The sequence below is a fragment of the Protopterus annectens genome, chromosome 8.part0 (assembly GCF_019279795.1).
Source record: "Protopterus annectens isolate FY-2018-M chromosome 8.part0, PAN1.0, whole genome shotgun sequence".
Taxonomy (NCBI): domain Eukaryota; kingdom Metazoa; phylum Chordata; order Ceratodontiformes; family Protopteridae; genus Protopterus; species Protopterus annectens.
This window is the reverse complement of record NC_056741.1, coordinates 234984551-235003410: the sequence shown is the minus strand read 5'-3', so window position 1 is coordinate 235003410 and position 18860 is coordinate 234984551. Positions and strand designations below refer to the sequence as shown.

Sequence of the window (18860 nt, the reverse complement as noted above, 5' to 3'; positions counted from 1 at the left end):
TATTTATTTAAATGCACTTTTAATTTATGTATCAGTACGGCATTTGGTAATATTCTGAAGATGTCTCTTTAACGTGTATTTCATGCTTTTTCACTTTTTTGTGTTTTCCCTTGTTGATGTAATTAACATAATTAATTAAATGGTTAATGATGTAAGTAGTTTTGGCTGAGTGTCTGGTGTATAATGGGATGTGGTTTTTAGTCACAAATTACTCCATGAAGGCAAAAGGTCGAGGTACCAGAATAAATTTTCTGTGACCAATTTTTCCTTGATGTCAGTCTGGTTCCTGCATCGTGTGGCTGGAATTTCTTTGTGGGGTTTTTTTTTCCCCCCCTTGAGTGTTTCTTGCTTTTGGAGTATCAAGAAGACAAGATGGAAGGACAGCACAGCAAAGCTGCTTGGCTTAGGATTCAGAGTCTACTACTCAGGAGGAAGAAAGGGAAGAAATGATGTGGGAATTGTGGTGAGGAAGAGGTTTCAGAAAATGTCATCAGAATTAGTGACACACTCATGGCAATCAGACTCAAAAGTAAGGAGAGGGCACTATTCATAATCTCAGCCTAAGCAGGGTTGTGACAGTGAAGAAAAGAAGACATTCAGACAGCATTTGCATGAATTGGTGTTGATGAGTGACTACACATTGGGACAGACAGAAAAGGATATGATGACTGCCTTGGTTCACATGGGTGAGGAGGAGAATTAAGGAGGAGAGATCATTCTAGACTTCTACCTGGCAAATGACTTGATACTGGCCTTCACATGGTTCAGCAAGGAAGAGAGAGAATCACAAGATCACAAACAAGTGTGGCCAACATGCAACTCGGGTAGACTTCCTCCTAGTAAGGAAAGGACAGTGGGGAAGAATCAGTGATTACAAAGTCAAACCCAGTGAAGCAGTTGGCCCAACGCATAAACCTTAGTTGCTACAGTCAGCTGCAAGCAGTAGACAGAGAAGGCTCTAAGGTCAACACACAGCAGACTGAAAACCTCACAGCTGACTGGACAGAAAGCACAAGAGTTCAAGGAATTACTGAGAGCTCTAGCACCTCACGAAAAAGAGAAAATAGGTGGAGTTGAAGAATGGCAGCACCTAAAAACAGCACGTGTGAGGACTACAAAACAGATATGCAGCTGAGCCAGGTATGAAAATAAGGTACATAAGGAAAGCTGATGGTGGAATATAGAAGTCCAGGAAGTCGTCAAAAGAAGGGAGTTCTATTCTGGTTGGCTAATAAACAAGTTAAAAGAGGAATTGCAATAGCAAAGAACAAGGCACAAGAGGCACGCAACTAGCTTCTGGCAAGTAGATCAGTAAATGGCACAAACAACTACATCAGATTGCAAGGCAAAGACAGAAAGGTAAAAAAGATAGTCAGACACCCTACATATGGAATGCCAGCAACAACCTGCTCAATAGTCCAAGGGGCATCAAAGGCAGATGGAAGGAGTACTTCCAGCAGCTTCTGAATGAAGAAAACCATAAAGAAGCTGTACTTCCCCAGACACAGCCTATAATGAAAGAGGAGGAGGAGCCCACCATAGAAAAATTAAGACCAGAACAAAGGAAAATGAAGTCAGAGAAAGTAGCAGGTAGAGGTCACAGCAGATATGATAAAGATGTTAGGTTATATAGGGAAGACATGACTCCTGAAGGTACTCATAGAAGTATGGAGAGAAAGGCATATCACAGATAACTGAAGAATAAACATTCTAGAGCTAGTGTTGAAGAAAATGGGGGGGGGGGGGCAGTCACAATTTTGAGAAATGCAGAGGTATCAAACTCCTATCACACTGCATGAAAGTCCTGGAGAGGGTTATATAAATGAATATGCAGAGCAGTAGTAAGTAAGATGGGACATAAGTAGTTTTGATTATGATCAGGATGCAGCACAACTGACCCAATGTTTGCAGTAAGACAGACACTTGAGGAGAAGCTGGAGATGAGGAAGGAGTCCATCCGGGCATTAATAGATTTGGAAAAAGCATATGACAAGGTGCCAAGAAAGCTGACTAGGGCAGTCCTGCAGTGGTCCGAAGTCCCAGTAACACTGGTAGAATTAGAGATGATGTACAACGACCCAATAATTCAAGTACAAACAAAGGGGTTCCGAGTGGGAGTGGGTGTACTTCAGGGTTCAGTTCCGAGCCTATTCTTCATACTAGTGATGGTCTATATTAGCAAACAGGTTGGAGAGGACAGACCAGCGAAGTTGCTATATGCAGATGACGTAGCATTACAGTCAGACTCTGAGTAAGAACTTCAGCAAAGTATAGGGGAATGGAATGTAAAACTGAAGGCACATGGGATAAAATTGAGTACAGATAAGACACTTGCAATGCTGGCAAATGGGAGAATCAGAATAAGCTGAGAACTGAGAAAAATAGAAAAGGGTGGAACAGTTTAACAGCTTCAAGTATGTGGGGGGGGGGGGGTTGAGTTGAAGGGAAGTCTGAGTGAGGAGATAAAGCCAGAATCAAAGGTTCTGCAGCCAACTTGCACAGAGTGTCAGGGGCAGTGTATGACAGAAAAATGCCCAAGAAGCTGAAAAGTAATGTGTACAAAACAGTGATGAGACCAGTACTGCTGTATGGTACAGAAATCTGCACAGTAAAAGCAGCAAAGCTGAGGAAGCTAGAGGTGATAGAAATGAAGTGCCTGAGATGGGTGATAGGATGCAGACTGTAGGACAAATGAAGAAATGAGGACAAAACAGCAGAAGCCAAAGCAGCTCCAATTGCAGAAACGGTCAAAGAGAACAGATTATGGTGGTTTGGGCACATGTACAGAAAAGCAAACAACAATCCGTTGAAGAAGATTTGAGACAGACACAAAGAAGGCAAAAGGAAACAAGGATGTCCAGGGAAAAGATGAACTAACTAGTGTGTGTGAGAAGACCTGCAACAGTCAGGCCATGAGTTCTGAAGACGGTAGGGGAGTGACACTGAATTGAGAGAAAGATGGCAACAGGAGACATAACCCCCTGCAGAATAAAAAACGGAGGGTGTTGTTGTTGATGATGATGATGATTGCAATTTAGTAACACCATTACCTTCCGGAGTTCTGTTTGTGCCCATCTCACAATAATGTACTCATAAGGAATGGCTTGTGATGACCAAGTGTTGATTGCTTGGCTCTGACGAAATTTTGTTTTGATCCAAATATCCTATATTCCTGTTATTCTAATTATATCTGCCATGGGATATAACAGGTATCTTCTTCCATATCAGCTGATTTAAGAGAAGACCTTCCTTAGTGGGAGTACAGATGAGTTTATCCAATTAGGCATTCCTTTGCCAATGTTCCGCCTCTCTGGAGTGCTTGTTCCCCATACCAGTGCATAACCAATGTCACCTGCCACATTAATAGAATACACCTAGCTCATGAGCCAGTCAGTTCACCTGCCACATTAATAGAATACACCTAGCTCATGAGCCAGTCAGTTCACCTCCAACCACTGAGTGAACACATTCCTTTCAAATAAAGAAAAACAATGATTTGACATCTGCATTCTTCACAAATGATGTAAAAATATACGCATGCCCAATTTGTAGATAACATTAAAAGTAACTACTGGATGACATCCATGGAAAAAAGTAAAGCAGACAATTATCTGGAACCATTCAGAGCAAATGAGATCTTTCTTCTGAAACTGATAAGCTTAAATATCATACACATTTAGACCTCTGAGCCCTTAGAAGCCTCCCCCAGTACTTATCACGCAGCTTGGCCTTCATCTCTTCGGTTCTTCATAGAGTGACTTTTGCTACTTCCTAGGCAACAAACCTTAGATAGTAAACACTAGGCTAGCTGCCCTCGTGGGTTATTTTAAGCCTGGCCAATTTCCCTCAAAGGTGAGAATTAAACCTTGTACCTTGTGTCTGTTAGGTAAACACCTTAGCCATTATACCTACCCTCCAAACCCCCAATAACCTTAGCCAACAGTCAGAGCTCGGAATCAAACCATGGAACCTGTATATTTGAGGTAAAGACCTTAACCATTATGCCAAATCATCCCACCCATAACAATACTAAGGGAATCCTAGGTGTGGGCAACAAAAGGAAAGATGTATATATTTGACAGCTGCATCTTCCCTTATGAATCAAGAGCAAGGGAGACGAAGATTGGCTCACTTGCTTGCCCTGGGCATTGGACAGGGAGCTGTTTGGGTGGAAAATGTTACCAAAGATTGACTGACTTCATATACAGTAAGCATTACATTATGTACATAACATTGCACCTTGCAAGAAGTACACCATCTTTGGTAATTAACAGGACTGATACCCCAGCAACATACTTGGGTGGGACTAGTCATAAGAACATCCCCTCAGAAGATGAAGGGCTTTGTAGATTCCCATGTGAGTACCAAGTCTTGATGCTGAAAATGCATTTGAAAGGAGTAATGGGCTTACCTATTCGAAGTATTAACAAGAATGGGGTTACTAAACATTTTATTTTGCTTCTGAAAAAAGATATACAAGTATTTCAATGTGCAAAAAGATGTCAGTACTATTATCATATATTTTTTAAACTATGGGCATATGTCAGGAATGCCCACTATCCTCAGTAATTTTTGCTTTGGAAACTCAGCCTTTAGCATTATATATAAGATGATTAGAATACAAGAATATAAAAGGAGGTCAAATCAACTGAAAATGACTCTGTTCGCTAATGACATTTTGTTAACTTTGACAGACCCATAAACTGATAGGACTTTTTCACGTTTTGCATATGCCAAGTTTAGAGGAAGAAGGGGCTCAACAATTAATATTTATTTCAATTCCAAAATATAAGATCACAACTGAGTTAACAGTGGTAAATTAAAACCTCCAAAATATTTGAGAAGTGAGTATGGTTTCTCAGAAAGGCCAAATGAACTGAAATATCTAGATATATAGCTGTCCGAGAAACATAACAACTTAAAGGAAACCTATGCTAAATTAAAAGAGAAATGTTTTAGTTCTTTCAAAAATGTATAATCTGTATCACAAATTCATCACAGAGTTCAAGGTTTGCAATTTTTTTGTAATATATAGGACAAACATTCCATGCTCCACCCCCCCCCCAAAAAAATCTCACCGTTATAAGAAAGTTGTCTAAAATAGGGGGGGCATTTATGACTCATATTTTTTGGCCTCTTTCTCATAACACTGGTGGTTTTCTGGCAAACCATTGAGGACTGAAGTCACTAACAATGACACACATTTTCCAACTTCATATCCTTTACATAATGTATGCTAATGTAAATCCTGTTATTCCATAACATTTCCTAAGTTAATAAGAGCAATATTTAAAATCTGTCCCCCCACATTATTTTAGGCTTTGACAGGTATGCAACAAGATGTGTTTGTTTAACAACATGCATACAGATTTCTGTTCAGTAACTTTATAAAGAAATGCTTCAACATATCTACACACAAAATACTACACACCTTGCATCTGAATCAACTCTTACTACTTCAACAATACCAAACAACACATGCATGCATTTCCATTCACACATCTTTGAAAATGCCCTTCTGGTAGCACTGATGCCATCATTATTGTAAACAGAACAGCACTTCTCCTTATGCTCATAGCCGTGAAATTTGAACTTTAACTGCAGAGGCATTTCCAGGTCTCCGTTACTTCTGTTGCACTCTTTTTTCCTCTTCCCTCATTCTGACAGCTATTTTAGCGTCCATCATCCTTCAATGGGTTTACCAAGCTTGCCAATCTACCACTGGTTCAATACCCAAATTTTTATCGGGGGCAGTGAGGATCTTAAAAACATCCTGGAGGTTCAGTGATATCCTGCAACAAGCCAGGGTGGTCTTATTTTTACCCCCCGTTTGTGTGAGACACCTGGTATGATGATAGGGTGGATGTGCAATGGATTCAAGTGCCATTCTGCCCGGCCGCCATAGCAACTCAGTTGTGTTGCGACCCCTTCCCCTTTTTTAGACCACATCTTCCCATCCAGCCATCCCTAGTATCTCCTACGGACTGTCACAGAAGACACCCAAAGGCCTGTTCCACCCTCCCAGGGACGGTAAAGCTTACCTCTTCCTGAAGCTCTGTTAGTCATCTGAGCCGCCAATCACATCCAGGTCTGCTGGGCCATAGTCAGGGCTTTATCCTCTGTGCCACCACAGTGGCTCGGGTCTCTGTTACTATTACATTAAACTGTCATACGGCTCTCTATTTATCTATTACTTCAGCAACACATTCTCACGTTCTCATTTCCAACTTTTTGTCTGATTCATATCTTTTTTCCACACACCAATTTCCACAGTTAATTATTTTAACATTGTACTAGTAAGTTCACTTTCCCTCCGGATATTCATGGCTTCTGATAATGCCAGATCGGTTTCTTTTAAAAGCCTGCCCACTATTTCAGCATCCTGTGAACCAGAAACTTATTCCCTCTCTTTCAAATAAAATACATAGCTTACAAAAAGAAGTTGTGGGTTCTGTTCTTCAGCTAATTAACAGTATCTGGCAGCGCAGATGACTAACGCACTGATCTGTTAATGAGCAACGTCCTGTGCCCAGGGGACACACACTCAGAATTCTTCACCTCTATTTACATACTGTATGACACTAAACAAGTCAATTAACAAGCTAGAGCTTCTTAGTTGCCCCTGAAAAGGAAAAATTGTGTCCATACTGTTTACCCAATCAGATAAAAACATAAGAATCTAAAGTCTTAGTAGTATTTTGTGTACTTAGAAAGAATAAGTCATGGAAAAAAATATTTCTAAGCTTGCAATAATTTCTCCACTAATTTCTAAATGCAGCTAATTTGTGTTTTGTCTCTTCAAGAAAAGTAAAACAGTTAAACACCTTCAATGATTCTTTTCCCTGTGACACAAAGGACTATACCACACTATATCTTTTTAGGGAACATGACAAATTTTCCTGCAGTGAAGAATACTCTGAGAATATAAAAACAACTCCCAATTTTCTGCTAAATTTCCTTTTAGAAAAAAACTTCCTGATGGTTGTAGATGGGTCATAGGCCACTGTAAATTATGCTTCTGCATTTTTGAACACAAACTCTTGAAAATAATTACATTTACTTACTTCTTGTAGATCGGTATTTTAATTTCTGCAACTATTTCTTTACTTCTGATACAACCCAGTGTCTATATGGTGAATCCATAAGATAGACACTGTTGATGTGGCTAATTTCTACCAAGTCGTTATTCAGATTGCCTCCAAAAGAAAGGGGACAACATAACATGCAGCTTCCTGCAAGTAGCTAATTAGTATTTAAGCAATTATATACTCCAAATTTTACAATAGCCTGATATGCCTTTTAAGTTATTAAAAAAATACAGATGACTACACGAAGCCCATATACAGCAAGTTTACTTTTTCTGATGCAGAATGTTTTTGTACCACAGTGCTGAGATATAATGCAAGATGCATCTATAAATATCTATGTCAATGGATGAAAAACCTGTTTGGCTCCATAGTCTCAGTATTTCACAGTATCTTTTTCTTGGTACAATATGTAGGACATCAAAAACAAAAAGTCACCTATCAAACTAATAGTTTCCTTTGAAATAACATCCTTGGCAAGACAGCCAAATGACTATGAAGATGCATTATCATGGGCTGAGTGTAGCACCATAGGTGTCTGAATTTCCATTTGGGGGAAAGGAGAGGGAGATCTCTTACTTTTATTTTCAGGGTTAAAACACATCCTAGTAACAGTTTTGCACTGCTGCCCTGTAATTTCAACATATGCCTGAAATTATACTGACAAAGATTGTAATGGTGCATAGGAACGGCCTTAGGCCAACTGGTACCCTAGGCAAAAGGGCTCCATGGTGCTCTGCTTCACACCAAATGGTGCCCCCATCCTGGTCTACCTACACCAAATAAATACTGCAAAAGTGTCCCTGCTAGAGTAGCGCCACAGACAGCAACCTAGTTGGCCTATGCCTAAAGTCGGCTATGATGGTGCATTTCAAGGATCACATCTAATGGCATACTATATTTAATTATGCAATAACAGGTCACTGTTATTCAAAAACATGCACATGGATTGGACAAAAATGACCCATTACTGTACAATTAAGCAATAACCCACAACTGGGTATGGGTAATGCTGGACTTACCCAAAGATGACTTTGTTTGACTACTTGGGCTTTGTGCTTGTGATCAAACCACACCAACCCTGGGTAAATCCAGCATTACCCATACCCAGTTGTGGGTTACTGCTTAAGCATTCTTCAAAAAATACCTTATAGCTGAAGGTGGGAGTTTCTGAGACAGGCAACACACAAGGAATTGTAGACACCGATGCACAGGTCAATGAAATCACCTCCTTTTCAAGCACTAATATGGATGTTCTACAGTAAGAAACTACAACTTAAATTGCTTTACAACTGGTTTCTCCACATGTACAATTATGGCTGCAGGTACATGATTCTTCAAATGTACTGAACAGTGCAGCAACCCCAGAGACACCTTCTGGCAATCATAGACTCTGTGACAACCACAGAGTGGAAGCATTTAAAGGTGCCTCTGCACTGCTTAGCATTTTAGTTTTATAATGGCCTCTTTGTGCTTGGGTAGCATTTTCATAGGTCTATCCTCCATTCCAGAAGTACAATGTTCAAACTCTCTTTTGTGAGACCCCCCTCTTGTTTCTAATGGTGAGGTTTAGAAAACTTTTTCTAACATTCCTCAATCAGATATCACTGCGGACGTTTATAACCTTATCTCTAACATTCCTCAATCAAATATGACTGCAGAGTTTAAGTTTCTTTAGCTTTGTGATTTTACTGAACTTTGCTTTGTTCACCATTTTCTGAACATGATATTCCCATAAAAGACACTTTAGTGAAAATCTTTAGGGGCAATTTATCAACAAGACGCACACTTAATAAAGAACTTTCATGTATAAGACATTACCATTACAAATCAGTTGAATAAACAGCAATAATGATTAAACTGATGACTTTCTTAAAAAATGTATTAACTGTAGGCCTTATGATCAACAGCACCATCGCAAAATGGAAAGCATAGCTGAGTGATTAATGACTAAAGAAGTAAGAAGAGCTGATCAGGGTGCAAACAACACTACTTATATGGGATCTGTGCAACACTTGATATCTTTATTTAGTAACACTGATGTGACTAGTACAGGTCAACACATGGGGACTATACAGCTGTGGATGAACTGTCCAGTGCAGATCAACTATGCTAAATAGTAACATAAATGCTATAATCTAATGCTGAAGAGACCCTCACCTAAACTAAGATCTAGTGTGAGTGGAATATGCAGAATTTTGGAAAACTTTGGTCAAAATATCATAAAAAAATAATTAAAATTTAGCAATATGTTCATCTGTATCTACGGGATACAGTACCCTTAAATTTTAACCATGCACTCGGAGACAAGACACTGCAACAGCCAAACATTTGACAACATTAACAGAACACTGATAATCCAGAGTGAAGCAGAATGTAAGAAAATACCACTGTTGTTGGTGGGTCTTGATACACAGAAAGCATCTGACAGAGTAAGCTGGGACTTTATGAGCAGGGCAATGAAAGCATTTGCATTTACTGAAAAAAAATATAAGGTTGAGTAGGAGGATATATGAGGGATCAGAAGTGAAAATTAAGGTGGGCAGGGTCCTTTCTGATAATTTCTGTTTGAGCAGAAACCAGGCAAGAGTGTCTTCTTTCCCCTTTGTTATTTGCAGTATATTTAGAACTATTGGCAAAGAAAATAAGGGTCTCAGAAATTCAAGGATATAACTGGTACTGTAGTCAAGAAAAGCTGTGTTTATTTGTAGATGATATTATTTTATACCTGACAAAACCAAACAGACATTACAATGTTGTGGAACATTTTGAGACAGTTTCAAATCTTTTTGGGATACAAAATTAATGAAACTAAAACAAAAGTAATAGCGCTAAATTATGTACCCACACACAAATTGGTTCAGCAATATCCTTATTTATGGGGACATGATAAAATGAGGCATTTAGGAGTATGGATTAAAAATGATTTTGGAATGGCAGCTAAGGATGTGTGGGAAGAGACTAAACAAAAGATAATACAAAAACTGTGAAAATGGAAGTTTTGTTATATGGATATGGATAGTAAGATACAAGCAGTCAAAATGTTTTTAGTCCTTTTAGTCTTATACACAGGTCAATGCCTTCTGTGGAAGGTTGGGAGCTGGGTTGGCAACTCAACACCGTAAAACTCCACTGCCAATCATGAGCAGACAGGTGATCCGCTGTGGCGACCCCTAACCAGGAAAAGCAGAAAGAAGTCTTATAAACAGGTCAGGCATATTTTTATCAACCAGAGGAGAAGTTGTGGATAGCAATTAATAAAGAGTTGAAGGACTTTATCTGGGAGGGGAAGACAGTAAGAGTCAAGTGGGATAAGCTGATTCTTCCAGTAGAACAGGGCAGATTGGGATTAACCGATTTTAAGGGGTATTTCAGAGCTACACAGTTAAGGCTTCTATACATAGCACAAGCAGAAAATTATAATTCAAAGTGGAAAGGGATGATGTTGAAACAAAGGGGGGGGGGCTCAAGAAACAAGGAGAGACTGGGATTTATGATGCAGGCCTTTAAGGAGAATAACAATAATCATACAAAATAGTATATCCATAATGAAGCAGAAAGTATTCTAAGAACTAAGCCAACATGGGAATGGAGAACGGAGATTCTGCCAAAAGGGATGACTGCAATTAGGGATACAGACAATAGGCAAGAGGGGGCTGGAATTTATTGGAGAAAACTGGAAAAGGAACCAAGGTACTGGGAACAAATATCTGGAGAGGGAAAGATGACAGAATGGGAACATGCCTGGAATCGATTTGGACTGCAGGTTACAGATTGCCTTCCCTATCAAGGAATAACATCAGAGTATAGGCAAAGAGAAAAAAATGGGGGGAGGGTCATAAATAAAAGCCCAGCACTGGTAGAGTTTTTAGCAGAATCTAGAACAGAAGTTGCCATTAAAAAATGAATAATTAGTAGATCGTATAAAATATTGCACGATAACTATAAGAATCAATCAGAGGAAGTTAGAAAGGCTTGGGAAGAGAGACTGGATAAGCAATTCATAAAAAAACGATGGAAGGATATATGTATGTCTATGAAACATGCAACGAAATCTAGAAGAGTTAGGATTTTTGCTTAGAAATGTTTACATAAATATTTTTATACCCCACTTATTCCTCAGGTAGACAGCAAATTGTGGTGTGATGGGGAAGAAAGAGGCAATTGGGAACAATTTTCTGGGAGTAAGAGTTGGCAGACTTTAAGGATTCCCTGCAGGATGCACAGTTGGAGATGTTGGGTGGATAGATTGGTGTGACAAGGGAGATGATTTTTCTGCGCTATGATACAGAATCAGAACTGACAAGACATGGTAAGACTTTGCTGTCTCTAATTATGGTGGCTGCCAAAAAAGCAGTTACTAGAAAATGGAAATCAGAATCTAAACCAACTATATTAGAAGTAGTGAATATAGTAAAAGGGATAAACAACTGGAATTAAGAACTTTAGAAAAAGGTAGGAGAAAACTACATAAGAAAAATGGGAATTGTGGGAACAATACATACAGGGGAAGAATGAGGTTTAAAAGAAGGCAAGACTTAAATGAGTTATGTAATGTTTGAATGAAAATGATTGGGTAGATTATAAGTGATGGATAATGTTTGCAGCTGGGAGTGTGTCAGTATGGTTTGTGATGTAAAATGCTTGCAATTAGGATTGTGTCTGTGTGGGCTGTTTTCATTTAAATAAATGTATGATTGCTTTTGCCATAAGTAATGGTTTAATAACGATGTTTCTTGCTTAAAAAAGGGGGACATGAACTGAGTAATTCATAGGTTGGTAGTAGGCTATCAGCCCTAGGGCCTATGCAAGCCTAGCCATAACAATTCCCTGGATATTTCTTCCCATAATATTTACTTATGTAATGTCGCTTAGGTTATATGATATATAGCAATACATATGAATCATACTGTTTGTTAATTTTAACTTGTTAATACAGTTTGATTACTTATATATAAATGCAAATGTGCCAGCGTCACAAGAGATAATTCAATAAAGGTGTTTAAAAAAAGACTCTGCAAGAGTGACAACCACTTCACAGAAAAACAGTTAACTGAAAATACCAAAAAGATAGACACACATGTAAAAGTTCAAAGCACTGCCTTTCTTGCCTTAACGTTAACACTAACCCTCAAATTTAATACCAACCTCAATCCCAGCACTAATGCTAAAGTCAACAAGTTCAACAAGTTCAGCAAATATGGCAGGAAAAGACTGAAAGAAGTAGTGTTTCAATCAATGTTGAATTCAGGCATACAAAAGTTACAAATGCTCGTAATGAAACTATGCCCACTCCTGTGCTTAATCTAATGGCTGTATACTGCACTTACACACACACACAATATATATATATATATATATATATATATATAGAGAGAGAGAGAGACACACATTTAGATATATATGTGTATATATTTATATTTATATATATATATATATATATATATATATATATATATATATATATATATATATATACATACATACACACACACACACACAAACGTTTATGTATCTAAATCTATCAATATCTACATATATCTACATACATTACATACATAGCACTTTGTGAAGAGAGGTGCTGTAGCAGCATGATGCAAAACTATTAACTGTTATGGTCACTGGAAGTGGTACAGGAACATCTTTATAATTTAAAAAGCAAAAGGCAAATGTGTTTTACAATGTCTATCCTTCCTTCCTTCCTTCTTAAGTAACAAAAATCACAGTTCTGTAACCTGTGTGACTTTTGAGACCTCACTATTAGGTGCAAAGACTTGGCTACTAGTAACGCCCTGACAAAAAAAAAAAAATAGAAGATTCTGCAGGCATTTAAGATCTAGTCACACGTAATATAACAAATACAAACAATCACTCCCATTTTTCTGGAACATGAATTCATCCCTTACTTCCTTCTGAACGTGATCTCGCTGTGCCTCAATATCTGCAATTTTCCTCTGCAGTTTTAATGTTTCTTGCTCATGCTCCCATCCTTGATGGTCTGCCATTCTCTGCAGTGTCAGAAGTTCACTGGTCTTCTCAGAAATGTCACCTTTCAGTATCATTACCTGCAGATGTTGAACAATGAGAGTAAACATCTGGTGTGAAGGACAACAAGCTAGCTTTTTTCAATGTTCATGAAAGAACTAGCACCTGAAAACTGTAATACTGTTACAAGAAAAAAAGAAAAAAGTACATTTAATTCTCCATGGAAAATAAGAAATACAATAATTGCTCATATATATATATATATATATATATATATATATATATATATATATATATATATATATAAATCATACATGTTATTTTTACTAAATATATAACTGACATATCAGCACTCACCATATCATTTCTTCTTTGGAGAGGTTCCCTGCAGTAAGTATCAGTTAGAATTTCCTATTCTGGGCACCCACTCTCTGTACAGAAGCCTTGCACTGTCTTGCTCCTGCACTTGGGACTGGGGGAGCTCAAGAAACTCCCCTACAGCATGGCATGACACCACTTAACAAGGATATGAAGGCACATCTCTCCAGATGAATAGGCATACTTGGAAAGACGTAAATAAACAAGGGTATAAAATTATACACATTCAAGACCTAGTAGAACATCCAAGCAGCAGAAGGAGGGTGTCTTACAGAGAAAGGGGAACAGTGGGAATGTAACACAGACAGCCCTCTCACAAATCAACTAATGCGGTGAGTTCTGATAAAACTCTTACATCTTAATACCAAGTGCCTTCTGTGGTGGTTACTGGCTGAGAAGAGTCCCAAACAATTCCCAAAACCTCACAGGGAGGCTGGATCTAGAATGGTAAAAATACAGGGATTCAGAAGACTAACTCACAAAACACAAGTGTCAAAGGCTGACCTCCCTGAATAACAGTCCAACAGACAGTACCAGCTGAAAATATGAAATAATGATCAGGTGGCAGTGGAACAACTGTAAGCAATAAACACATCCTTGAAACACATAAAAAGGAATCTCATCCCTGATGGAGTGACCCTCCCTTAACCACACAACACCAGCTAGCAAGTGCTTAGTTGCCTAATAACAAAAACAGATGCAGTTAGTGATTCGTAAGGATAAGGACAGCTATGCTACAGCTAGAACCTCCTTACTTGAGAAAAACAGATGCACAAGTCCATCTTCTTTAAACTCGTGCACCCTTCTCAGGAAGGATCTAAGCTGACAATGCATATCTAAGGTACAAAAGGCTCTCTCCGTGGGTCCTGACTTGGAAAAAAAACAGATGGGTGAAAAGGACTGCTTTACTGATGATTCTGAGACCATTTGTTTAAGAAAATGTGGGACAGTCTTAAGGGACACCATAACCATGTAAAAGACCATGTTTGGCTCTCTACAAAGCAAAACCAGAAGTTTTGATCTGTAAGTGGAGGTGACAGCCACCAAAAAAATAACATACTCCAAAAGATGAGCTTCAGGTCTGTTAAACCAGAGAGTTTGAATAGAGGATAGGCAAGCCTGTTTATCACTAAGTAAGATCAAGTTCTACAGAGGAAAAGACTTCTTCAGAGGTCCGGTACTCAGCGTGTGTGTGTGCGTGTGTGTGTGTGTGTGTGTGTGTGCATGCGTGTGCGTGAAATGCCCCAGTTGATTTATACTGGTGGCTATAGAAAGAACTCAGGATACCTGCTGGTGGTGGTTAGAGAATACCTCAGGCTTGAACCCTGTACTCTGGGAACCCTGTACCCCTGGGTTCAGGTAACAAGAGATAACTCAAACTCACAAAAGTAGTAGATAGTAGCACAAAACACAACCAGTAATCCACCAAAATGCTACTGGAGTCGCAGAGATGAAACCAAATGAATTATTAGATGTAGTTTAATATAGATCACAAAATCATTAACGCACTTCACATAAATGATAAAAACACGCGTTTTCGTCCCTCTCCACTAGGACTTCATCAGACATCATCATGAAGTCCTGGTGGAGAGGGACGAAAATGCGTGTTTTTATCATTTATGTGAAGTGCGTTAATGATTTTGCGATCTATATTAAACTACATCTAATAATTCATTTGGTTTTATCTCTGCGACTCCAGTAGCATTTTGGTGGATTTCAGGTAACAAGAGCCTGAATTCCTTACCCACCACCATCTGTGAAACTTTTGCAGATTTTTGCCTCATATTTTGTTCTTTTCTGTTCATTATAAAATCTTTGGTTTCTGAATTTTTAATTCCTTAGATAGTTGATGGTGCAGTTGCAGTGGTAGCATTGTTGCCTCACAGCTACAGGTTCTCTGGTTTGATTCTAGGCTGGGGTGTGCCTTCTGTGTGGAGTCTGCATGTCCTCCCTGTGTTTGTGTGTGGGTTTGCTCTGGTGTCCTCCCATGTTACAAATACATGTGTCTGCAGTATTTCTTTCTGGGCCTCTGCTGAAAACTGGCTTTTATTCCAAGTCAGACTTTCCTGGTTAACAAACGTTAAATAAATAAAACTGACAGGCATCTGAATTTCAGACTTCATATTCTTCAGAAAATACATAGCAACACAAAACCTTTTATTCTAGCAATTTTCTAAGTTTGTAAGATGAATATTTGAAATTTGTCCCTATTTTTGGGACTGTATTCCCCCATTATTGGCTTTGTCCAGGTTTTTTGTGCTAAGGTTGAGAGGCATGGTGAGAACTGAATTCACTGAATATGTTTGAGGGCTATATTCCCTCATTACTGGCTTTGTCCAGATGTTTTGTGCTAAGAGGTTGACAGCTATGGTGAGAAATTAATTCACTAAATGGTAGCCATTTAAGTTTCAGTCTTCCTCTCTTTCATAAAACTGCTGATTTGGCATAGTGGTATGTTGCTCTGGCTGTTTTGGACAGGGTCCTGGGTTCATGCCTTGGCAGTGAAATGTATGGTGGTAACACAGTATTTTATATTAGCAACTTTCCAAGATTATACAAGCAATGTTTAAAATGCATCCCTGTTTTTTGGGCTTTTGCCCCCCCCCCCAATAAATTTTGTCTTTTTTCCAGATTTCTTGTGCTGTGAAGTTGAGAGATACAATTGAGTGTAGAGTAGATTTTACAAGGAGCTGAGAGCTGCAGGGGAAGAGAAGTTGAGTGCTGCTTATGCTGTCTGCTTGCATTGTTAATAGCACAACAGGTAGTATACTTGCTTTTGTGCAGAAGGCTGTGGGTTCTACTCCCACAGGGGGTGGATGCTGCTGTACTGAGAATGTCCTCTTTGGCAAAGATACAGACACTTTATATGTAGATGAAACAATGAAATATAAAGTTGTTTGCTAGCAGCAACCTCCTCATTAGTTACAGATCTCTTTAATGTGGAATTTTATAGATGACTTTTACTTCTGCAGAGATTGTGCATATTTACTGATACTGGTGGATTGTAGAAGTTTGAGTAGACTTTTATGATGGAAATGTTCTCAATTGGGCAGTTTTGTCATTATTGGTACATGCATTTTTGTTTCATTGTTTACTGGAAAAATGTTCAAAACAATAAATTTAAAACACCCTCTAACAACTGTACTGTATTAGACAAGGAATATAATTTAATACAATCAGGAAGGTGCATCACACAACACATGTATGTCTTGTGTGCAAGGGGCCTATAATTTGAAAACAGCCCAGAGTTGATCTTTATACTAGCCAAAAGTATTTTCTTTGAATGTGGATTTCAATGCTGTTTCAATGGCAGAGAAGTTTTAATGCGGGCGGCGCAGTGGTGCAGTGGTTAATGCTGTCGCCTCACAGCAAGAGGTTCTCCGGTTCGACTCTCGGCTGGGGTGCCTTCTGTGTGGAGTTTGCATGTTCTCCCTGCATTCGCGTGGGTTTCCTCCGGGTACTCCGGTTTCCTCCCACATTCGAAAGACATGCTTCTGGAGCGTTTCTCCCCGGGCCTCCGCTGAAAACAGGATCTGTGGAACCTAGTCGGACTTTCCCGGTCAACAAATGTTAAATAAATAAAAAAATAAAAATAAATAATGCCAAGTCTATTTTCATTGTGAGACTGCATTGCATTGTTTAGCAGATGTCTGTGCTGTAGAATGCAAAATAAAACTTTCAAATGAAATCAAAATCATCGTAGAAGTAAAACAGTATGCACATTACAATGTTTATGGTAAATGGGGTGAAATTAGCCAGGTAATGGGGCATTGGAATGGCTGCAGGGGGGAGGCTCCATTCGACCATGATTTTGTGAGGGGGAAGGGTGGCAAACTCAAAGTCAGCCCTGGCTGAGCTATAACTCTCAAATGTCCAGATTTTCACAGAATGAATAGATTTTTGCTTCTTATTTTTGGTTTGTTCTTCATAAAATTTGTGGTTTTCTGGCAAATAATTTAGGAATTAAGTCACTAAATAATGACAAACATTGAGTTTCACACTTTATAACCTTCAGAAAAATGCATGCTAAAGTAAGACCTGTTATTCTATCAACTAAGTTTATACAAGAGCAATATTTAGTACAGTTTGTATGTTCCCCCCAATATATTTGGCCTTGTCCAGATTTCCTGCATTAACAGATTGCGAGGTACGTGCAAATAAATTGCTTTATAGAATCAGGCATATCCAGACCTCTCAACTGCCCCTGATTTTGGCTCAAAATGTTGCTCTCCCTCTAATAATCCCTCCTTTCAGCATGTTACTTGGTATTTTTATAAAGCTGAATATAAATTACAATTAGAACTGCAGTGCAAGGAGAAGTGGTTTGAGTTGAGTACTGCTTGTTTTTCTTATACTTGACTTTGACTGGCATTCCAGTAATGTATTTAAAAAGTATTTTTTTATGCCTTGCAACCTTTTTGTTTCCATCTAGATATTAAGTAAGCTGTCATGCAGCCAATGCATTGAAATATATGTTTTCTTCTACAGTTCATTTTATCTTGATTGGACTCTCATAATGACGGTTTGGCACCCAGGGCAGCGTATTTAATTAAAATTCCAGTTTTTGTGGTTTTGAGCATAACTCCTTCCCTTTCTAGTTGGCCATACCCCTTCCCATTGGCTCCACCCACTAGTGCAGCTGTCTCCTGCAGCCCCCCTTTGATTGGAAGTCACCAGCCGCCACTGGGCAGAAGGGCAATTTACTAAAAGTGGAAGACAGTAGAGTGTTTCTGGAAAATAATTACTCACTATACACCAGGCAGAAGAGGAGTAAATGTATTCCTCTAATCACGGAATGTTGAGAAGAAACCATGAGATTCAAGCTGCTGTACCCGGTTATTTTCAGAATATTCTTTCCTGGAGGGACAACATTATTTTTTGATGCAGAGCATGCTAAACAGAAAATACAAAAGTCTGTCCAACAAAATGTGATTTATGAAACATAAAGTGATTCTGCTTCTTGTTCTTCTGGTAATAAAGACCACAGAAAGACTGTAACAGTGAAACCTTTTCCAATGTTTCAATGAAAAATGCTTGAGAGACAGAAAAAAGCACAAGAGTTGATTAGAAGAAGCAAAAGTACGTTGGAAATGAAACAGAGACTGGATTTGGGACATGGAGATCAACAGAAATAAAGCTAGCAACTCAGAAACTGACAAATAAATGTGGGATTACAAAGCATTAATTATATTTGTGTAACATGACAAGAAGAAAACCTAGAAATATTAGACTTTTTTGACTTTGTTAAACTTGTAGGTGACTCTAAACCATATGCCCTACTTCATGCCATTAATGTTTGGAAGAACATTTAGGACAGGAGAAGAGGAAGAAAAAAGGTAACTAAGTAAAACAATTTTTTTCTTAACAGTGGTGCTTTTATCATGCATGACATAATCTGTATATATAAAATAA

General features: G+C 38.6%; 1 protein-coding gene across 1 annotated transcript in view; it reads right to left on the bottom strand.

The window, feature by feature from the left end:
- Positions 1–18860, bottom strand: part of LOC122808202 (rootletin-like) — a 295087-nt gene that overhangs the window by 34570 nt on the left and 241657 nt on the right. Inside the window, exon 6 of the mRNA XM_044079171.1 lies at positions 12992–13150. Coding sequence (XP_043935106.1) covers positions 12992–13150 — 159 coding nt within the window. The remainder of the gene's footprint in view (positions 1–12991; positions 13151–18860) is intronic.